General features: G+C 62.7%; 1 protein-coding gene across 6 annotated transcripts; it reads right to left on the bottom strand.

Moving 5' to 3' along the window:
- Positions 1-428: 428 nt before the first annotated feature.
- Positions 429-21,729, bottom strand: USP19 (ubiquitin specific peptidase 19). 6 transcript variants are annotated; one of them, XM_086756023.1, is made up of 27 exons: positions 21,619-21,696; positions 17,976-18,075; positions 17,560-17,804; positions 14,466-14,594; positions 13,770-13,903; positions 13,032-13,439; positions 12,427-12,694; positions 12,137-12,293; positions 11,955-12,026; positions 11,310-11,425; positions 10,774-10,988; positions 10,256-10,457; positions 10,036-10,169; positions 9,693-9,851; positions 9,498-9,608; positions 9,227-9,337; positions 8,970-9,071; positions 8,503-8,643; positions 8,202-8,320; positions 7,838-7,975; positions 7,384-7,748; positions 6,590-6,700; positions 5,848-6,064; positions 5,375-5,527; positions 5,099-5,262; positions 4,841-5,019; positions 1,893-3,082 (listed from the first exon to the last, which is right to left on the bottom strand). In XM_086756023.1, exons 3-27 carry the CDS (start codon positions 17,666-17,668, stop codon positions 2,849-2,851), a joined length of 4,248 nt encoding a protein of 1,415 aa, XP_086612149.1. In that variant the 5' UTR covers positions 17,669-17,804; positions 17,976-18,075; positions 21,619-21,696; the 3' UTR covers positions 1,893-2,848. The 6 variants fall into 6 exon arrangements, with proteins under 6 accessions (XP_086612151.1, XP_086612152.1, XP_086612149.1 ...); XM_086756022.1 differs by having other exon boundaries at positions 18,002-18,075; XM_086756025.1 differs by lacking the exons at positions 1,893-3,082; positions 17,976-18,075 and adding an exon at positions 429-599 and having other exon boundaries at positions 21,619-21,729.
- Positions 21,730-22,131: the final 402 nt, after the last annotated feature.

Raw genomic sequence — 22,131 nt, 5'->3', positions numbered from 1 at the left:
GAACCCCATTGGACGCGGCGCCCGCCCGCGGCTTGACGGGACTTGCAGTCCCGCCGCACCGGCACCGGGCGGGGAGCGGCGGGACGGGGGACACCGCGGGACAACTGCCACTTGCAGTCCCGCCGCGCTAGCACCGGGGCACACCGGGCACTACGGCGACGGGACCGCGCCGGGGGACACCGGGCTGTAGGGTGCATTGAGGGGAACAACGGGAGACGCGAAGTTGCAGGGAGCACTGGGTGCCCCCAGAACACCGGGGGACACGGTGCTCGGTGGTGGGGGGGGGGAGGTTGTCACCGGGCACCGCAGAGTCTCAGGGAACAGCAGGCAGCGGAGGCGAGTGGAGTTCAGCGAGTTTAATGAACGCAGGACAAACTCCCAAGACCCCACCCCGTCCCCCCCACCCTCCCGGTGCCCAGCCCGGCCCGCACCCCCCGGGGCAGGCACCCCGCGACGCCCTAGTCGACTTCTTCCATGCTGCTGTAGGAGGGGGCCGGGCGCTCGGCGGGGCTGGCGAAGCGCTCGGGGAGGCCTTCTGCAGGCAGCGCCGGGGCTCCTTCGGGGGCCAGGCCGGATCCGAACGGCACCGGGGGCAATCCCTGCAAGGAGAAGGCAGGCGTGAGAGGGAGACCGGGGGCTCGCCCACCACCCATTTTCTCCCTCCCCGCTCCCAGGGGTCCATAGGGCACCTAGGAGGACATGGCCCCTCGGGGCAGGGACCCCACACAGCACCTGTGGCGCCGTGGGGGAAGGCAGCGTGCCCAGGGCCCGCGGCAGCAGCCCACCAGAAAAGAGCCAGGCTGCAGCACGCTCAGCCCGGCCCCGGCAACGCTGCCTCTCCCCAGCCCGACACCCGTGCACCCAGGGCCAGTCTGAGCAGAGCCCCGCGCCCCGGCACAGGCGCCCAGCCAGCAGCGGCGAGCCACGGGGCAGGCTGCCAGCGCCTGCCAGGGTCTGAGGAACGGCGCGGGACCAGAGGGGATTTCCAGGGCCGAGAACGCCTAGCCTAGGCCTCGCTGCTGGCCACCCACCTCCGGGGAGGGCAGGCAGGCAGGTGCAGGCAGCAGCTTGTGGGCCCCAACCCCGGGGCACCAGCGCCAGTCAGAGCAGAGGTCACTCCACCGGCGCCGGGCACTGACTCAGCCCCACGAGGCCAGCACCACGGGCAAGCGGGGGAAGCCGCCGAGCCCCGCGGCTGCAGACAATGAGGCGACTGTTCCAGGACAGGCACCTCATGACCATGGCCTCACCGGGCTCCCTGGCTGGGACCCGCTCGGCCGGGAAGACACAGCGGCACACGTGCGACAGGGGCGTGGGACTGAGGCAGCGGGAGCCCCGGGCTCCCCGCTGTCCGGCTCAAGCCCCAGCCAAAAGCTGCGCGACCCTCTTCCCTGCCAAGCATCTTTCCCGAGCCAGCCAAGGGCGCTGTCGGTAGGACAGCGGCGGAGACGGAAAAGGAAGTCACAGGGCTCTGAAGTCGTCTCACACCCAAACACGCCACAGCAGCCTGAGCTACGCTCAGCCAAGGGCAACACGTCTCAATGTCAGACGCCGCTGGAGCCGCAACCTGCGCCCCGGCCCCACGGGACTACACGCTGCCGGCCCCACCGGGCTCCCCGCACCCCAACACGTGCCCCACGAGGGCTGCTGCTCCATGGCTGGGGGGTGGGAGCCCAGTCTGTGCCCCACAGCGCCGGCAGGCAGAGCTCTCCCCTGAGCCCGCTGCCGCACACAGCGCGCCAGGCACCCTGCAGAGCCCGGGGTACGGTTCCCGCGCCAGCTGGGACGGAGAGGGACTCCACAGGCACCTGCTCGCGTGCTAGAGCAGGCTCTGGCACAGAGTCCCTGCCCCTCTGCGGGGGTCCCATCACACAGGACAGGGATGCTGCATCTCTTTGGGAAACCTGGCTTTATTAACACAGCAAAGTGCTATCTGTGCTTCCCGACCCCACGCCTCTCCCGTGGCACGGGGAGCCGGTCCGCTCGCAAACAAGGCGCTGAGCCACGCTCCCCCGGCAGAGACCCAGCCCCCCGGACACAGTCAGCTGGGGTGGAGTGAGGACAGCCCACACACTCCACGGCGCTGCCGATGGGAGCCAGCAGCCCACAGAGGGAGGCACTTGCCATGGGTGCCTCAGCCTGGTTTGCCAGGCTCCCCAGCAGCTGCCCCAGGGAGAGGAGCTGTGGCAGGGCTGAGACCTCCGGCTGAGCAGGGAAGCACACCATCCCTCAGCAACAAGCCCCTCCGGCCCCAGCACAGGGGCGCGGCGCGCACAGCTCCCGGTGCACGGGGCAGCCGGCACCAGGAGGCTCGGCAGGAGGGACGGGGCTGGCCCAGGAGCCGCGGGTTGTGCCAGCTCCGGGGAGCACAAGGCTCCCACAGCAGCACAGCGAGGAGACGTGGCCAGACCAGGACCCGTGTCAGGGCATCCTGCCCTTGCTGCAGCCTCCCAGCAGGTCTCCGCTTCTTTCCTGGGAGCTGAGTAGAAGCAGTTGGTGTTCCCGGGGGCCTCCAGCCCCCGGCTGTGCTGCAGCGGCAATGTCCCTTCCTGAGCAGCAGGTATCCGTGAGGTCTGCCCTGCTCCCTGTGGGCAGCAAGGGCGAGGGAGTGCCGTGGGACTCCTGGTTCCGGGCTGCGCCTTGCCAAGGCAGCGGGCTGGCCACGCAGCCCTGCCAGCTGGCACGGAAGATGCCAGAGCAGACAGGCAGGAGCCGACGGCCTCACACTTCCCTCAGCGAATCCTTCCCGGTGGTTTCTGTCCTGCTGCCTGACATCTTCGTCGCGTAGCGTCCTAGGACAGCGCGTGCCCCGGCAGCCCTGCTCCCGCAGCTGGCCGCATGCCCGTGCCTATCTCCAGCGAGTCTGGTAAATGAGCGGGTAGAAGACGTTCAGGAAGAGAGCCACAATTGCGGCCGTGGTGGCCAGGACGAAATATCTGACGCAGCCTTCGTCGGGGTGCTGGGGGGTGCCCGGACTCCGCTTCTGGCCACGGGGCCTCCAGGAGTTTCTTGCAGGCCTTTGCAGTGCCTCGAGCTGCAGCTCTTGTTCTTCAGCCTCCAGTTCCTGCCAGATCAGAGAAGCCTGCGATGTGGAAACCTGCGTCAGCACGTGGAGAACACAACGGGCAACACCCCTCGCCATCCCCCGGGGCAGGCGGCTGCCTGCGAGCCCAGCCCCGTGCCCAGCCAGCCCGCCTCCCCATGCAGAACCGTCGCGGTCGCGCCCGCCCTCGCGACTTTTTGGGGTCTCCGGTGCACAGGGCGCAGCCGGGCTCGGGCGGGTGGCTCTGCAGAAGGGAGCACGGGGGCAGCTGCCAGGCAGAGTCTTTGTGGGGCTGCGGATCCCGATGGAGCCGATGCTCTGGCATTGGGGGGTCCAGGTGGCGAGGGGGCAGGGAGCAGCCAATCACAGCCTAGCTTCTGTGATCCCAACAGGATCCTTCAGACGACGGCCAATCCATGGCCAGCAAGAGCAGGAGGTGCAGTTGCAGCACAGCCAGTCACAGGTCTGCTTCAGTGGGTGGGGATCCTCTGACAGCCAATCGTAGCCCAGCTTCCAGGACGATTATCCACAGACAGCCAATCGCAGCCCGGCCCTTCACTGTGCCGGTGATCAGGCAGGGCAGCCAATCAGGGCGCAGCTCTCCAGAGGGCACGCGGTGCCTGGCAGGGTGCAGGTGGTCTGAGGCGCTCAGGGACCCGCCGAGCCCCGGCGGGATCCAACGCACCCCATTGCTGCAGAGGTTCCGGTGCCACCAGGGGTCCGGCGAGCCCCGGCGGAAGGGTCCCACCGCTGGCATGGGATGAGTGGCGCAGCCCTCCCGTTGGCCCAGGCCGCCCTCAGCGAGTAGGGATGCTCCAGGACACGTGCAGCCCCCCAGCACAGGAACAGCCCAGGCAAGTGGACACCAACATGCCAGATACCCCCCAGCACAGAGACAGGCAGCCCCTGTCCCCAGCCGAGAGGGCAGAGCCGGGATCCCCAGCCAGCGCCAGGGCTGCGGGCGGCACGAGCCAGGCGAGCTGCAAGAGCAGGCCAGAAGGGCCCCACAAGGCAGACGCGTGCAGCCGTGCCAGAGAGGGGATGAGCATCGTCCTCAGACCTCGTGGGACCACGGGGGTGCCGAGCACGGAGGGAAGGGCTGCAGGACAGCGGCACAGGGGGACCAGGTAGATGGGAGCTGCACCGTGCCCCAGCCTGGGCCTTCATTTCTGACGTTCACAGAAATATCAGCCCAACTGCTTCCCACTGGTGCATGCTAAAAGCACCCTGTTGGCTGGCCCACCCCTCCCTCCTGGGCGGCCCAGCAGCAGAGCTCGCTCTGGCAGGTTTCGCGTCAGCACCCTGCGGAGGCTGCCAGGCCTCTGGCTCAGCGCTGGCATTTGCCTTTTTTGCACCTAGCTTGGCCCCGAGCTGGGCCCCAGCAGAAAGCGTCCCCCACCCTGCCTCAAGAGCGGCTGCGGAGGGCAGGTCCTCACCGCTCCTGGCACAGCCAGCTCCTATTGCACCGCTCACAGCCTTCCCCTGGTGCAGATCCCGGTGAGGCCGGGCCCACTCCTGCCTCCTCTGGTGCCTTCCCACACCGGCAGCTGGAACCAGCTCTCCTGTGGTCCCTCCGGGCAGGGACTGTCTCAAGCTCACAGCGAGAACAGGGCAAGACAGGCCCCAAAGCCCGGCCAGCACAAGCTCTTCGGCGTAGAAGAGGGGCGGGCACGACACCACAGCTGCACCAGGCTCTGTGGGCGGTGGCAGAGGTGGGCTGGGCCCTGTGCGTGGGCACCTGGGCACCTTTCAAGACTCTGTGGCTCCAACAGTGCCGGAAGGGACGCGAGCTCTCACCTGGCTGGCAGCAGCTTCAGCAGAGGGGGTGCGCTCGGCTCGGTGGTCTGGGGGGTGCCCTGGCAGGGGTCTCTCCACAGGAGAGTTCCTCCGGCGGTAGAAGAGGACGTAAGCGTATCTGGTTACCACCTGGCTCTCGTCCACGGTGGTGACTGTGCTGTCGTCGAAGAGCCGCCAGCCTGAGAGGAGAGAAGGGTTAAGCAAGCCGACAGGCCATGGCGGCGGGAGTTGGGGGTGGCGAGACGGGCAGATCCTCACCCACGTCACTGCGCTGGCTGTTCTTGTCGCTGGGCAGGCGGGCGTACGCTGTGTAGTGTCCCCCAATCATGCCTCCGTAGTGGTTGATCACAGCGTACAGGTCATACATGGGCAGCTGCTGCTCACCCTTCCGGCCAATGCAGAACTTGCTCAGGTCCAAGCTCCTGGGGAGAGACACGGGGACAGCCGGGGCAGTTGGCATTAGGCAGGGAGAGGCCAGGCTGCAGGGCAGCACAGGCAGTGCCAACCCAGGCACTTCGTCCCCCAGGTTCTCACCGGACAGGGAAGTCCACCATGTCATTGATCTTGTCCCTCCAAATAAAGCTGCGGAAGGAGAAGCGCTTCAGCTGGATGATGAGGACGTTGGGGAGCCGCCACAGCATCAGCTGCTTGGAGGCCTCACGGTGCTGCTTGCACTTGGGGCAGTACCTGGGGGAAGAGCACACTCGTTACCGGTGACAGGAGAGCCTCAGGTCTCGCAACCCAGCCCCAAGGTCCCCCACATGCGGGGCTGACAGAGGGGAGGTGGGAGGTCTCAGCCGCCTCTGCCAGGGGCGGGCCAGTACAGTCCCGCAGAGCGCTGGCATTGCTCCCTGCTGGCTTATGGCCTCCCTCCTCAGCGCACAGGGAAGGCCAGCCCAACGCTCCTAGCTGCCAGAAGAAACAGCGTGCAGGCCCAGGCAGCTCCTGGGAAACCCCCACTGCCGCCTAGGCCCATGGGCTGGAACCCACCCCGCCGCCTTCCTCACCAAGCTTCCTCTGGGGCCAGGACTTCGGGCTTGGTGAAGAGATTGAGGCACTGCTCCAGGGTGAAGTGGCCAGCCCGGGCTGCTTCGCTGGCCGAGCCTGGGTCCTCCACGCACTCCAGCTCCTTGGACTCCACCAACACAAATTCCTTGAGGCGCTCATTGTTCTTCCACACCAGGGCGAGGGAGCAGTCATCTGTCAGCTCCAGGGGGGTGTCACCTGTGAAGGGATGTACACCTCACACACCTGCCCCACCTTCCTGGGGCTAGGAGCAGTCTTGCCCATCCTGGCTCAATACAGCTATCACGCAGTGCTGCCAGGAAGGGACTAGTGCCCCACAGCCAGGTTCACCACCCCAGGGCAGCAGAGTCCCTAAACCAGCAGAGGCAAGGCTGGCACAGCCCCTCTCGGCAGCACCTACACGACCAGTGCTGGATGCAGGCATCCCATTGAGACATGAGGTGACCCAGAGATCACAGACCCCCTGTGGATGCAGGGGGCCGAAGGGAATTGGTGTATTTGTTGAGGAGAGCAGGAACATCATGCCCAGGAAGAGCTTCCAGGCAGCAGCAACGTGCAGCAGAGCCCTGCTCTCCCCTGTGCCAGATGCAGCTTTCACTGTCCAGCCTGAGGCCATCGTCACATCTGGCTTCACCTTGTGCCAGGCAGCCTCTGGCACCCTGTCCAGGCAGATACACCACCCTGCCAAAGGCCATGAGGCGCTTTCCGGGTTTCTGGGCTCACCTTTATCTTCCAGCTTATGCTCTCGGTTGGCAGCATCGATCTTGTTGATGTAGAACTGCGTGGCACGGGCACTCAGCGAGTCTGGAGTGTGCTGGTACCCAGGGATGGCAGCTGTGGACACGCAGGGACAGATCTGTGGTGGCACTGCCTGTCTGCCCTGCGTAGGGGCCAAGAATTTGCAGTGCCCCCACCCCCACCTCACATGCTACGGCCTTGCAGGGACACAACCACGTGCCCCGTGTCCTTGACTATTTTTAGCAGGCGCCTGCCCCTGGCAAGCTGCGCTCCTCTGCCTGCCTTGCCCCTTCGCTACACATTGCTGCCATCCTGAGACGAGTGTCTGGAAACGTGACAGCCAAGCAGCCGAGCGCAAGAGGCTGCTCCCGTGCAGCTGAGTCAGAGCGAGGGAAAGACTGCGTTCACAGCCCTGAGGGGATCAGCCTGCACTGGGCTCTGCCCTCCCACAGGATTCGGAGGCTTCTGCCAGCCCCTGCCTTCCCACCCCTCCCACAACACCACAACACTTCAGCCTCTTTCCCAGTCAGGTCTCTGCTCCGGGCGCTGCCAGGGCAAGGCAGAGCGTGGGCAGGCAGGCATTTCAGGTGGGGCAGCACTGCCAAAACACAGCTCCCAGGGCCTCATGTCTGTCCCCAACGGTCTCCGGACCAAGCTCACAAGGAGAGAACAGATGCTGTGGTGGGAGGTCACCCCAAGGAGGGAGAATTGCTCCTGTTTTGTCTTGGGGTTGCCTGGGCTCCTGGCACAGGCACGGTTAGCACCGCAGCACCTCTTACCTTCTGGCTTGAGGGCTCTCTCATAGGACGGCTCCTTCTCGCAACAGCTGTCGCCCTGCGAATCCATGTGCTCGGAGAAGCCAGAATCCAAGCTCAGCAGGGAACTCCTTGCTGCCAAGACCTTGCTCCGGACAGTGCCAGTGTCGCCCATCTCCGGGTGCAGCTCAGGCACAGCCGGTGAGAGGGGGGGCTCCTGCAGGAGGCTGGAAGCCCTGTCGCTGTCCCCCAGCTCGGGGGCAGAGGTGGCTGCTGCACAGCTGCTCTTGGCCAGGGGCTCCAGCTTGTCTGGGAGCAGAGGCTGCAGCCCCTGCTCCGGCGACATCCGGCCCAGCTGGAATGGTGGCTGGAACACGCTGACCGAGTACCTGGGCGAGGAGGTGGCAGTCAGAGCCGGACAGGCACAGAGCTGAGCTCAGCTCTGGGGCAGAAGCACCCTCCCTCCCTGGACCCTCACCTTGCGTAGCCCTCCAGCAGCTGGGCCAGGCGGGCGTAGGTGAGGCGGGACTCTGGGACGCTGATGAGGAAGGGGAAACCGATGTTCTCGGGGCGGCACAAAGCCTTGTGGTCTGGCCAGTGTGTTTTCTGACATGCCCTGTAACACATACAGCCCCGGCTGAACCCAGCATCCGCGATCACCCCGGGCAGGAACGTGGCACGGCCAGAGGGGTGCAATGGGGATGAGGGGAGCGCCGCAAGCCAGACTGGCTCCCTCCCAAAGGCCAGGCCCGCCCCACGTCCTCCCAGTGGGCTGAGCTCTCCCATCCAGCCCCTTCAAGGCACGAGACCCTCCCTCCCTGCCAGGCACCAAGCCAACTCACACGTTGCAGTAACCGACTCGGTAGCACCTCGTGCAGCGCCTGAGCTTCTCATCCTCCGGCAGCTGCTTCTTCTGGCAGGCCGCACACTTGGCAACGGGGCCGCTGGGCACCTGCGGACGCTGCAGGAGAAAAGACCCATTGGGCAGGGAAGAGCACGTGGGCAGGACAAGGCAGCCTTGGTGGGCACCCGTGCTCGCTGCAGCTAGTCACTCTTGCGTGCAGCTCTCTCCCTCCTGCTCAGCCCCACGTGCAGGCTCAGCCTCCTTACATGCCTCCCAGTAGTCCCAATATCCCCTCTTACCTGTTGGACTTGCAGCTCCACAACCCGTTCCTTGGCCAGCTCTGGGGACAGAACCTCGAAACAGAGCAGCAGGTCCGTAGGGGAAACCGTGTCCAGCGAGTTGGACGGCAGGAACATGCGGTGGAAGCGATTCTTAATCACCTGCCCAGAAAGCAGTGGAACAGGGCCGTGTGAGGGCTGCCCCACGCTTCCTCTCCTGAGAAAGCCACAGAGCTCAGCCCCACAGTGAGCTGTGGGGATAGCAGTAGCGCAGGGATGCTGGGCTCAGCTCACCACCCTGCCAGGGAAGGAGGGACACCACTTGCCCCATTGCAGTGGCCCAGCCTAGTGCAGGACACTGCCACCCATGGACAAAATCCACCCCATGGTCGTGTTGGATACGGGCAAGTGACTGCCAGTGGCCACATTCCCTGCAGAGCCGGGGCACCCACAAGAACAGCCTGTGGCTTGCTCCCCAGCACTCTCACCTCTGCCAGGCGCAGGTTCTCTGGTTTCACACGCACACTATGGGCCACCGAGTCAAGTACCTCCATGGCACTGGAGTTCTCCTTGCTGATACTCACAAGAAACTGCCATGAAGAAAGTGCCACATCAGTCACACCATGCCAATGCACATGGGCCCTTGCTTAACACAAGACTTCGCCTGTTAGCACACAACCAGCTGCCTGGGGCACCTCCAGGAGCCCTCTCAGGCTAACTCCCCAGAGCAGATGGGGTTCTTTACCTTGATGGGTTTCTTGTGCGGCTCCTTTGCGAAGTAGTACACAGTCAGTACCTTCTGCTTTTGTGGGAGGGGCACGGGGAGGTACAGGAAGGGGTCGAAAGTGATAGACACCTGCAAACACAAGAGCACATTCAGTTGCAGGAAGTGCTTGTGACTGAAATCAGCAGGGCAGCAGTCACAGCAGACCTGGCAGCCCTGCCCTGTGCCCTCTGAGGGTCAGGAGCCTGCTCTACAGCCAAGGACAGGGACAGAGCCTCCAGGGCTGCCCTACCTTGGAACACACTGGGCACACCAGCTTGGATTTGTACTGGCCCTGGAAAAGGTCCACAATGAAAGAGTCGTTCCTCATCTTGTGTCGCTGCCAGGCCTCCTCAGCTACCACCTGCAGAGAGACAGGGCTCAGCACTATGCTAAACCACCCAGCCAGGACCACTCTCCCAGTGGCTTTGGGGAGGGACATCCTCACCTCATCGGGCCTCCCATCTGAATCAACCGTTTCTGTGTAGGGTTTATTCTGGATCCGGTTGAGGTCCTCGTGCAGGCCATCAAGCAAGAAGGCCATGAACTCCTGAGCGTCGTGCTGGGCGTAGCCCGTGAACTGGCTGGCCTTGCTGGCCACAATTGCCTGGAGGGGAGCAAAGTAGTCAGGCCTGGCCAGCAGGCCCCCCCAGAGTACCGTCTGTCCCACACACAAAGCCTGACTGCACCCACCCAGCTCTCAGCGGCACTAGCAGGGCACACAGGTGCCCACAGAGAGGTGCTGGGGGCCCAGAGCAGCTTCCGTGCAGTGCTGGTGCTTGTGGCCCTACCTTCAGTTTAGAGGGCTGGAAGGCATGGTGCGTGCCCTTCCACAGTGCTCGCAGCAGCATGGCAAAACCGATGGCCAGGCGTCCCCCCGTCCCCAGCGGGTTGTTGTAGTTGATTTCTGACTCAAACGACCGATCTGCAAGTGACACAGGAGAGCAAGGGTGGCCACTGGCCGCACCGTCCGAGCCGCAGGGCTCTGCTGGGTCCCTGGCGTGTGCTCACCATGGAAGTAGTCGCGCAGCTCCCGGGTGTTGGACAGGGACTGGATGACACTGTTCATGAAGCAGGTGTTGCCCAGGTTCACCAGCCCTGTGAAGCCAGGCAGGCATACCTTCTTCTTCTCGTCCTCATCCTCATCATCCTCCACGCTCTCGGTACTCACCGGGCTGTGTGTCATTGGTGGCACCATACATGTTGGCTTGGGCTGCCAAAGCAGAGGTGGGGGTAAGGGTGCTGTGCTTGGGGGGGTCTCTCTGGAAGCACCAAGGGAACCCCACTGCCCAAGGCACCCCTCAGACATGGCTGGGCTGCAGCCACCACACCATCTTCCCCCAGGACTGGGACAGACAGGCCAACAGCTTCCCCCAGTCCTGCCAGCTATGACTGAGGAGCGCTGCCCTCTCCTCCAGGAGCAGTTTGCCAGTCCCCAAAGCAACATCAAGGAGGTGGGGTCCCACAAGAAGGACAAGTGGTCTCCGCTTTCCCCCCACCCAGGTCAAACCCAGTGCTGCCACACTCACTGAGGGGATGTGCGGCTCCTGCTTCACTGCCACATGCTCCGGGGCTGTACGGGCTGCCACACCATCCAGACCCCCATCTTCCACACGCGGCTTCTCTTTGTCACTGGCTCGGGCCTCCTCCTTGCTGGACAGTGGGTGCTGGTTACTGCCCGGGGGGTTCTTGTCCAGAGGGGTAGGGCCTGTAGGCATGGCAACCTTTGCACCACCCACTGCACCTTAAAAAGGGGGAAGGGTGGGCCTGTGGTTAGCAGCCACCTGCGTTGCCCACGGCAGGGCTGAGCCTCTCAGTCCATGCTCGCACACAGGCTCTCTCCTACCCTTCTTCCCCCAAGAGCAAGAGGAACAGCAGTGCCCTTCCCGCAGCACTTGGCTCACCCTGCCCCACACCCGTCCCGCCTGCACCCACACAGCCCCTCTCCTTCCCCACAACCCTGTGCCAGAGGATCCGGCACCATCCAGCTGCTGCCAGTGGTAAGGAAGGCCCATGCCCCACCGGGGTGTGGCAGGCAGGCAAGACAAGAAGGCAGGGTGCAGACCTCGTGTGGCTGGAGCCTCCAGCCCCCCCCAGCGCTGGCTCTGGCGTTTCTTCAGGCAGACGTCAATGCGAGACACTGTGAAGTTGTACGTGCACTGGTCTGGCTCAATAAGGTTCCTGCAAGACAGGCAGCAAGTCAGCGGTGTCACAGATCCCCCCAGGCAGACACAGACATGCCAAAGCCTCTGCAAGGCAGGGCAATGACCTTCAGGCAGCTGGGACCCAGCTAGCACTGATCCAGAGGTGGCTCTGGTAAACCAGGGAGGAAACCCTCGAACCTGGCCATATGGAGCACCCAGAGGGCTCTTTCCTGGTAGATTCATTCCGCTTGGCTCCACACGCCCCCTCCCACTGGACATCCCACCCAAAGTGCATACAGACTGGTCTGCCTCTGTCCCCAAGAGGTCTAGAACAGCTGGGGGAAGACTGCAGGCAAGGAGACACTGGGATTTCCTCTCCTGCAAGCCACCAGACCAAGTCAAGGCAGCCTGGGCTTGGGCATTAGTGCAGCATGGTGTAAGGGAGACACTCAGGTGCAGAAACGAGTATGCTCTGCACAGATCCACCAGCCAGGACTGGCTCCTGCTCCAGCTCTGCACTCTCAGCTCCTTCGCCCTGGCGCAGGCTGGAAGGATGGGAGCCGTACCTGAGCTTCACCTGCCACCGGAACACTGTGTGGGGCCCGCAGCCAGGATGGAGGCGAAGGAAGTTTGTGTCGCTGCAAAGAAATTGGAAGTGAGTGAAATTGGAAGAGGTGAACAGCCACGTAGCCCAGCCACAGCCAGGAGATCCGCAGCAGCCTGGCACCATCCTGAGGCATGCTTATACCTTGTCTGGAACACCAGTGTGAAGTCCTGCTCCCGGAACAACACCTTAGATGTCTCCTTGTGGATCTCCTTCACGTAGACGTGCACCACCACCAGGTCATTGCCCTTCTCATATGAGTCATTCTTGACAAAGGTCAGGCTCACAAAAGGCTCTGGCTCTGAGCGAGGAAAGCCATGGAGAGAGAGATTACCTTCCTTGCACACCGAGGCAGCACTGCAGGCTGACCCAGGAGAAGGTTGGGACTAGATGGACCTTCCTGATCAGGCCGGCCTCTGGGCTCTGCCACTCACCATCAGCCGCTGCTTCCAGAGCCACATCATCCTTGGACCAGTCCCTCTTCTCACCATCTCTGCCCAGGGGAGGGGTGGCCACTGGGACAGCCTTAGAGCTCTCTCCCAGGACAGGCGTGCAGTCCCGGCCCCGCAAGGCCTCAGCAGGGCTGCCTGGCTGCAGGACTCGCTTCTCCACACAGGTGGCAACACGGTGGGGGAACACCTCTGTGGTAGCCGCAAGAGGTGGCATCTCCACTGGAACAGCCTCCTTGGCCAAAGCCACAGCCTTTCAAGACAGAGGGGCACAGTGAAAAACAGACACCATCACCCCCGAGCTGCCCTGGCCCACCTGCTGAGACTCCTGCCAGCCAGGCAGGCACAGCCCCATGCTGTCCACTTCTCCCACACATCCCATGTTCAGCTCGGCCTCGTTAGCACCGGAGAACATGCCCAGCCCATCGGCTGCGGGGTCCACACATCGCCCTCTCCTCCTCCACAGCCAAACTCACACCACCCCTCAGCACCACCCACGGGACCCCGGAGCTCATCTCATCGGCAAGGATGAGTCCCTGCGCAGGGCCTGAGGGAGCTGGGGGGCCCCATTCTGCTGAGTCCTCAGGTACCTTCTCCAGTGGCGGTGCGAGGTCTGCAAGGGCTGTGGGCGCGTCGATCTGGCTGGCTCTGCCATTGCGGCGGCTGCCTGCCCTCCCGCTGTGCCCTTTGCTGGGCTCCGTGCTCCCAGTGACTCTGGCATTTGGCTCCTCTTCGGTGGGAGTCACTTTGAGGTATACTGCCCGCTTGGCACTGGGGCCGCTCTGCGTCCCTGGGCTGGCTGGGCTTTTCCCTCCCAGGGCCTCACTTCTTCCTGGAGCGCGTTTGGGGTTGGAGGGCTCCCGCCGGGACCTCGGCAGCTCTGTGCCTTCAGCCCTTGACTCTTCAGGGGCCAGCTCTGCAGAAGCAGCCTTCTCCTTCCCGTTCTCCCAGCATGCAGCCCCTCTGGCCAGCTCTTTGGATCCGTCTTTCCTTATTTTCTGTGAAAAGCAGCACAACACAGTGGGAAGGTATCCAGGCAGCAGCACCTCTCACGCTCTCTACCAGCCACTCACCCTCACTCCCCCTTCCCAGAACGCGCTAAGGCCCTGCTCCAGAACCCGGAGGCTACATGGCAGGCAAGAACAGGGGTATGATGACATCCTCCTCCGTGCGACAGAGGCAGCTGGCTCACTGCCCTCATGCAGCAAGTGGATGCAGGGTATGCCCCACACTGCTCCCTGGGCAGCTCAAAAGCAGGGAGTGAAACCCTCACCACAGCTCCCCAGGCTCCGTAAGCTCCCTCAAAAGGCAGATCCTCCCCTCCTCACCAGAAGCGAAGACCAGTTATGGAGTGGGATCTTCTTCTGAAGCACAAGCTGTAGAAAGTTGCCCTTCTTGCACTGGACCTTGCTGCAGGAGCTCTCAATCTCTTCATAGAACTGACAGCTCCACTGGCGCCCGTCTGCAAGCAGAAGGGGACCGCACCTCAGGCAGCACTCCAGACAGCTGTCACCTAACCCACAGCCTCCTTTCACCTGCCCCAAGGACCAAGGGAGCACTCATCCAGAGCCAAGGAGGCTGCAGGCAGGCTGCCACCATGCCTCGGGAGCCTTCTGGGTAACACCAGCTTCCCTGGATTTGCTTTGTACATCTGGCTGGCCTCCTTCCCAGAAGGAAGGCCCTGGGCCTCCCCGCCCTCAGGGGCACAGTCACTTTTCCAAGGGATACCCAGGGCCGACACAGTCATCCCAGCGAGCAGGAGACAGAGACGCACCAGCGCAGCAGCGAGCACTTGCTCACTTGGCACAGAGGCCAGCTCCTGCCCTCCCCAGCTCTAAACCCTTCTTCTTTTACACTGCTCTCCTGTCAGCCCTGCCTGCTGGCTGAAGCTGAGCCAGCTGACAGCAGGGCATTGCCTCCCAAGGAAAGGTTTCACGCCTGCTTGGATCAGCCCCACGTCTAGCGTAGAGCTGTGCCAAGGCCCACTAGAGAAATGTCTGTGGCAGTCCCTCTGCTCCCCATACCTGGAAGTTTGACCACACAGTCCGTGTCGGTGAAAGCAGCATCCACATCCTCCACCTTCAGAGCTCCACTGCCCAAGTTCAGCTTGACGATGACCTCGTCAGCATTCTGCTTCCAGTCCAGCAGCAGCTCTGGGAAGAGGGAGGGAAGTGTCACCCACACACTGGGGCACGAGCCTGCAGTGCCCACTCCTTGACTGGGGAACGCAAGCCAGAACACACGCTCGGTTCAAAGAGGTCGACACAGGGAGCACAGATCAAGCCAATTAAAGGGGGCAGTCACAACCTGCTCTCCTCAGGCCACAAACGAGCACATGTTGCAGCAGGGCGGTTGGATCCCGGTGGGAACCGGAGAGACAGAAAGGCAGCGCTGCTCTCGGCCCAGTCATGTGCAGCAGCGGCGGCTGAGAAGAAGGGGTGGCTCCTGCCAACTACAAAGCAATTGCTGCTTTCCCAGGGAACGAGGAAGCCACAGAATTACTCTGGGGGATTCAAGTGGACTCTGACCACAACCAGAAATTGCCACTTCCCCTTTGCATATGCAAACCAAGTGGCCCAGCTGCAATCACCACAGCACTGTACTCCTGCCAGGTGAGCACTGTTAACACGGTTGAAACACGAGTGAGCAAGAAGGCAACACCCAGGGAGAAAATGGTGTGGCAGCATCACTCCACTGCAGGCAGAACCTCCACCAGGTGCCTACCAGGCTCCAGTTCTGGCCCTGTGGCATCCCAAAGTCTTCAAGGCAAAAAGGTGATTTCAATCACCTTGATTTCAACCAGGTTCATTCTCTGTGGCACGAGGGTGTCCTGCTCCATCTGCTCTAAAAGCAGGCCTAGACCAAGGCAGAAATCAGCCAGCAGCACCTGCTGGGTGACATGGATTGGGATTTTCCCAGCACAGCTCAGTTCCCTCTCCAGAAACAAGCAGAACAGATGCGAGCAGTAAGACATCCCAGGACAGTGCTCAGTGGCACGGTGACTCCTGAGTCAGAAGCACCCAGCCACGCGCACAGGGCCTCTTCCTTGAGACAGCCCTTCCCAGCCATGTGCACCCTTCTCCACCCTGGGAATGCTGTATCCTGTTAAGACAAACGCTGTGGCAAGGAGCACTCAGGTTAGTTCTGCTCAGTGCCAGAGCATGGGACAACGACAAGGTGAGAGCTTCAGATCCCTCAGCAAGGGCACTCCGTGGCCATGCACTGGCAGCCGGCAGACACCTTGACTTACCCTCCTCTGAGTCTTTCTCCTGGGTGGTCTCAGCCTGCTCGAGCTCAGGGCGAGACACTGGTGGGCAGAGAAGCAGAGCGCGGGCAGGTCTGTCATTCTGTCACCTCAGAGCATGGGCCAGCAAGCTGATGTCCAAAATTTCACACATCACCTCCTTCTACCCTGAACCTCTGTCCAGGCCTTTCATCCTGCACGTGCTGCTCATTTCTCTCCTCTGCTTCCTCACACCGCTCTCTCCCAGAGCCCCTCCTGCAGCACCACACCAAGTCAGCCCTCAGGACAGCTGCTCTGGGCCACACCACCATATCCCAGTCTAACCAGCACCACAGTGGGAGCAACACAACATTACTGCAGTGCCCAGACAGCGCTGCTTTGAGGCACGTCTCAGTGTGAAACTTGTGGTAACCGGGCTGCGTGCCCCTGCTCAGTGCGCCAGGCCCTCAGCCTCCAGCCGTTCAGAGGAGTCCTGCCTGGGTCTGACAGGGAGAACCTGATGTTTGGTTGTGCTCAAACCAATTCTGCTGTAATGAGAGAACCACGTGGCCCAGCTGCACTTTAACATTCTCATTCCTGCGCGAGCTGCCAATGTCCACAGCTGAAACTTCCTTCCAGATCAGGCTGGCAAACCAAACTGACCTGACACCTAATCCCTGCTCCCCGCAGGATTACCTCCAACAGGCCCTCTCAGGGCCTGCTCCACCCCCACACGGCAGTGAGCTCTGCCAGACAAGGGGCTCAAAGTGACGGCACCTTGTCCTGGAGCAGAGAACCGGTGGCAACTGGAGCTGTGGTCTCCACCTTGGAGCATTCAGAGGGCTGTCACTACCTCCCTTGACCACCTACAAACCAGTAGGAAAACGCTGCTGTCACTGGTGCGAAGGTGTTGGCGGGGCTAGCAGTGAGAAGCGCTGCAGCGGCACTGTCTGAAGGATCTACAGCTTGCTCCAGCCCCTTGGCACCCCTGCACAGAGGGGACAGAGGCAGCGTGGCCGCACCGCTGTCCCTGGGAAGGCAACAGCCCCCACGTCAGAAAGTGCCTTACCAGAGATACAGCACGCTTGCCACGCGAGAGAAGCCGCAACGCTGCGCTCTCTGCACCGCGGGGTTTTGCACCGGGGACTGCAGCCAGCCGTTCCAGCACAGACCTCAGCAACCGCCCATTTACCTTGGCCTATAAAACACTCTGTGATTTTGAGGTTAAACAGTCATAACAGAACAGGGAGAAAGATCAAGCAATTTTCCAGGGCTGCAGGAACTCTTGCCTGCATCCTGCCTGCAGGCATTCCCTGCCCCACACCAGAGCCTGCACCTGAAGCATTGTTTCTGTCATCGGATACACAGCAGCTACAGAAAGAATTACTCCACAGCAACTACTCCACTTGAGCCACACCTTGCCCTGACACAGAAGCTGAAGCACCAGCCCCACCCACGGGCCTCGCACTGTGCTGTCAGCTGCCAGTCGCCTCCTCGCGGCATCTGGCCCCTGCAAACAGAAGAAGCAGCACCACCTCCAGCTGCAAGAGCACCCGCAGGCTTTAGCCTCACTCCCTCCGGATCGGAGCAGCTCAGCCCCAGCCAAAAGCAGAGTCTAGAAACAACCACACAGGCCAACTCCAGGCTTAAGCTAACAGGCCGTGGGCCCGACCTTCCTCATGTAGCTGGGGCTAAGTAGTGCCCAAAGGAAGCAGGTTACAGGTCCAGGGAGGACACTGTGCCAAAGAGGATCCCACATCACACGGGTTGCCATCAGCTGCAGGAAGCGATTAGTTAAATCTGCTTATCCTGCAGCAGATGGCTGCAAGGTTCCCACCCTGCGGGGCCGAGAAACCACAGGCCTGCTCACCACAGCGCTGCCGAGGGGCTCTCACCTTCCTTGCTCTCTTGGTTGGCTCGATCCTTCTGCTTCTTCTTGTTGGTGGCATCATCCAAGCCCCGAGACACTCTCCTCTGGCCAGGGGCATTGGTGCTGCTGGACATTTTCAGCCGTTTGGAGGACACAAACGGCCCGCCGGGGTCGGTAATGGAGTCTGGGTCAGGGGTGCGACGTTTTCTTCCTGGCCCAGCTATCTTGGCGACTCTCTGTGGTCAAACTCTCTGGCAAGGAACTAGTGGCCTAAACAGAGGAGAAAGCAAACGTGGCAAGAGGAGCATGTGAAGAAGGCCCAACAGCATCAGGATCCACTCTCTGCCCCAGGGCTGGGCCCTCCCAGGGCCAGTGCCCTTACATGACCTTCACTGTGGCATTTACGGGAAGCCCCACGCAGCGCTCGCTGAGGAAACCTACCTCATCACAGCTGTTACAACGCTTACTGCCAAAAGCATGGGCTTGTCAGAGCTCCTGAGATACAACAGGGGGTCTTCCATATGTGGCACACATTAAAAACCTGGAAAGCAATTGTCATGCTCATGGCTCCCACTACAGCAACATCAGCCCTGAGGAGCCGCCGGCGCTAACAACACCCAGAGGCAGAGCCGAGAGCGAGGACACGGGGAGGCCCCCACACACAAAATTGAGCCTCCAGCGTCAACTGGGGCAGCCTGCCCCATGGCTTGAGGCGGCAGCTATTTCAGTCAAACAGTGCTCCTTGTAAAAGGGCGGGAATGCAGAGAGTAACGCCCTAAGAAGGAAGAAAGGGGAGAAGCAGGAGCAGGCCCAGGACAGTCTCCTGTGACAGATGAGAGCGGAGCTCCCTGGCAAGAGGAGAGTTCCTCCCCCTCCACCCATCAGCTGGGAACTTAACCAACGGCTGCACCTTGCATATTCATCTCCTCGCCTGTTTACAGACAGCGCCAGCGGGGCCTGGCCTGGAAACAGGACACCTCCGCTCTGCGTGCCCCAGGGAGAGGGCAGAGCAGGCAGAGTGTTTGCCTCTGCTCCCTTAGATATGCCCTCTCAGGCACAGCCAGCTCCCCTATGGGGTTTGGGAGCTGCTGGCCCAAGGGTTGGTCTCAGTTTCACTCTCCAGTTTCACCCCCGCAGCTGCGACAGAAAGCTGGAATAACCCGCTGAAAACGGTCCCGCTTGAGATGCCGCCACGGAGGCGGCGAAAGTGGAGAGCTGGGAAAGCTTCCTCCCTTGCTGCGTGCCCTGACCCCGGTAGTGCTCGCCCATCTGCAGGGTGCCCATCTGTGGGGGAGTGGGTCCAGCCACGTGGATCCTGGTGCTGGCTGCCCGCAACGGCTCCCAGGGCGCCGATTCACATGTCATCCCTTGGCTCTGCTCCCATCTGAGGACACAGAGCTGAGCCTGACAGCATCTTGGTGTAGCACAGCTCCGCCGAACCTGCCGCCTTCAGCGGGAGGTGAGCTGTGCCCTCAGGAACACCGCGCCCTGCCCCAAAACGTGTACCAAGCACAGACCCCGCAGTTCCACTCGGGCACGGCCAGGAGGCAGCTCCAAGGGAAGCGCTTGGTTGGAGGGAGCATGCTGGCAGCTCTGTGTTGCCTGCCCCACGTCACCAGAGCACTGTGTTCTAGAAATGCTTGGGGCAACAAGTAGCCACAAACACGGAGTTGTGGCCACAAACTGCAAGGGATCCCAGAGAGCAAAGCGATTCTGCCTGCCCCCAGCTCTAGCAAAGCCAGCCTCGTGACAGGTGCTGCGCCCAAACCATTTTTCTTCAGGCCAACTCGCCGCCATAACCAAGAGCCACCAAAGCCAAGTGAAAAGCTCGAGTGCCGAGTCCACCCTGGGGAGAGGCCTGACACGATCTGGAGATGGGAATGCTGAGCGGGGCCGGGCATCAGCCCCTGAGAGTTTGAAAGAGTGTGGGAGGACCGCAGCGCCATACCCGAGCTGCGCTAGGTCTCCCCAGAACGCAGCAATGCCTCCGGCTGCAGCGGCGAACACGGCTGTGGATCGCGAGGCTGGGCCTCTGGCGCCGGCAGGCCACTGCTGCCAGCCGCGCACCGCTGCTCAGCTACAGTCTGCCTAGAGATGCTTCTCAGTGCTGAGAAAGCTAACCCGGACTCGGCAAACACCGCAAAGTGCTTTTTCACCTCTAGGGTGAGAACTCCAGGAGGAGCGAGAGACAAGAAGCAGCAACTGCTTCGTGCAAGGCCAGGCAGGTTCCATCGCCTCCTTCCTGTGCCTCTGAAGGGGTGGCGCAGGGTAACTGCCAGGCAGGGTGACAGCAAGCTCCAAAAGGGTCCTGGAGGGCAGAGAAAGGATCATCATCCTCCCAAGAAGGGGTGAGGGGCAGAGCCAGGGTCACGTGTCTGCTGTCACTCCTCTGGGAGAAGCCTGCTGCGCTCTCTTGCCTCACTGAGGGCTTGGCTCCCTCAGGCGCTTTGCCGACAGTTATTTCTAACAGCAGGCAGGAGGGGAGCGGGGCTGGGGTTCTGCCCAATTCCAGCTGCCAGAACGATGCCAGCCCAAAGCTGCTACAGGCACCGTGGGTTTTCGGATGAGTGCAGAGAAAGCACAGGTTATTCCCATTCATCTCTCCTAACCCCCGGGACCTTCCGCCTCTCTGCCATCAGGAAATGTGCAGTCAGGCACGATGTTCGGCCCCTGGGGTGCACAGGGGCACAGAGGTTTTGGCACCGCTAACGTCGGCACTGCAGGGGAGAGATGGTGAAAGGCCGCCCTGGCCGGCTGCCAGTTGTACCTCTGAGAAGCACCCGGTGGGCTGGGCACTTGTACAAAACCTGACTCAATCCTCCTCCGAGCGGGGAAAGCCTGGCCTCGCTACCGAGAGAGGAGGTGCCTCCCTGCTCTCTGCTCTCCCAGCCTTTGTGCCAGCGGGAGCATCCACACGGCTGCAGCGCGTACTGGATCAAGACGCCAGCTAGAGAGAAACTGCTTTCTGCCAAACGCGTCTTACCCTGGAGCGGTTCCCCTCATGCTGGGGCTGTGCGAACACTTTCACTGGCCAGAGGAAAGGGAGAACTCGGGAACAGGAGTAAGGGCCCAGGGAGAAGGGCCGCTCCTTCACACAGCAGTACCGGCCCGGGCTAGTGTAAACGCTCAGGTAGTGACAGCAGAAGGTGCACAACAAGATGTCGTTTGCCCTCCGTGGTCGAGGGACATTTAGCACTCGGCAGGAAGAGGTCCCCTGGTTCTTGCCTGCTGCATCCTCCCCTCAGTGCCCCATGGCCTGTACCGGGGTAGCTGCAGAGGAGCCTCATCCTTCCACACTCTTGACTCCTCCATGTCCTGAACGCAGCCAACAGAAACACTTTCCTCCTCGTGTGCACAAGTACTTTTGGCACCTTCTGCTTCTTGTCCTCCCTGAGGGATCAGAAATCTCAAGAGCTGAGCTCATCTCTCCAGTTCTCGGTGTGCCTGATGCACAGGCTGAGCCAGGACAAGCACAGAGCCACTCAGGGCAGGCACGCAGCATGGCCACACATAAACATTTCCAACCCGTATGGAAATCACCGTGTCCCCAAAGAGCTGTGACAGCAGTGAGCCCTTACAGCCGTGATGCGTGGGAAGGCCGGCGGGCCCAGCTCCCCCCGGACCCTGACGAGTCTCTGGGGAAGATGACTCTGATCAGACAGCCGCCGGCGGCGGGTCCCCGGCCTTTTCTGCGCTGCTGCCCGGCCCCAGGCATTCGGAGAAGGGAACGGGACGGGGAATGATGCTTCTGCCCAGCCGCCGCGGGCCGAGCATCCAACCGCAGGCAGGGGCCCAGCCCCGCGGCTCCTGCCGCGCTCGGCCCGTCCTGCCGTGCTCCCCGCCGCCCCCCGCTCCTGCCCCACCCCAAGCCCCCTCGCCTCAGGCCCCTCTCACGCTGCTGCCGCCGCCGCCGCCATCCGCTGCGCCCTCCCACACCGCCTCGCTCCCCGCCGCCCCGCCCCCGGGCCGCATCCCGGCCTCCCGCAGCCCCCGGGCCCTGCCCGCCGCCGCGGCCCTCATCCCGCGCCGCCCCGCCGGGCCCCGCCGCCCCGTCGCTGCCGGCCCCGTCCCGCCCCGCACTCACGGCCCCGCCCGCCGCTCCGGTCTGTTTTGTTTCGAGCCGAAGTTCCGAGCGGGCCGACCCAGGAGACAGGCCCCAGCCCGTGACGCACTTCCGGAAGCCGGCGGACGAGCCCACGTGACACGGGAGCGCAGTTGATTGCAGGGGCGGGGGAGCGGTCATGTGACACCGGACGGGGCCGGCCGCTGGCTCCTTCCTTCCCCCTCCCGACGCCGCCATGGCAACGACGCACGCCGCGACGTCATCACGGCGCCTGACGAGGAGCGCTCCGCCCCCAAGAGAGGGCAAGGGCGCGACTCGGCCCCGGGCGTTCCCATGGCAACGGGCCGGGCGGCGCCGCCTGGGCGCAGCCTGCGGCCCGGGCCCGCTCCGTGGGTGTCCCGGGCCCACCGCGTCCCCTGGCCCCCTTGCTGGTCTCGCACTGTGTCTCCTGCGGCGTCTCCCAGCCCCACAGCCAGCCCTTGGCCGCACAGCCTGTCTCCCTGCCCCGCACCTGGCCCCCGGCCCGCAGCGTCC

Source organism: Chlamydotis macqueenii, chromosome 10 (genome assembly GCF_036417535.1).
Source record: "Chlamydotis macqueenii isolate bChlMac1 chromosome 10, bChlMac1.mat, whole genome shotgun sequence".
Classification (NCBI taxonomy): domain Eukaryota; kingdom Metazoa; phylum Chordata; class Aves; order Otidiformes; family Otididae; genus Chlamydotis; species Chlamydotis macqueenii.
The sequence above is the reverse complement of the archived record's forward strand: the minus strand, read 5'-3'. Positions and strand labels throughout refer to the sequence as shown.

What these genes read in the sequence shown, in the direction of transcription:
- USP19 (XM_086756021.1), bottom strand. Translation starts at nt 17,668, where the DNA reads ATGTCCAGCAGCACCAATGCCCCTGGCCAGAGGAGAGTGTCTCGGGGC. An exon ending in ATAACTGGTCTTCGCTTCTG is followed by an intron (nt 13,440 to 13,769) that starts GTGAGGAGGGGA and finishes TGCTTTTCACAG; the next exon opens with AAAATAAGGAAAGACGGATC. An exon ending in TCGCACCGCCACTGGAGAAG is followed by an intron (nt 12,695 to 13,031) that starts GTACCTGAGGAC and finishes CTGTCTTGAAAG; the next exon opens with GCTGTGGCTTTGGCCAAGGA.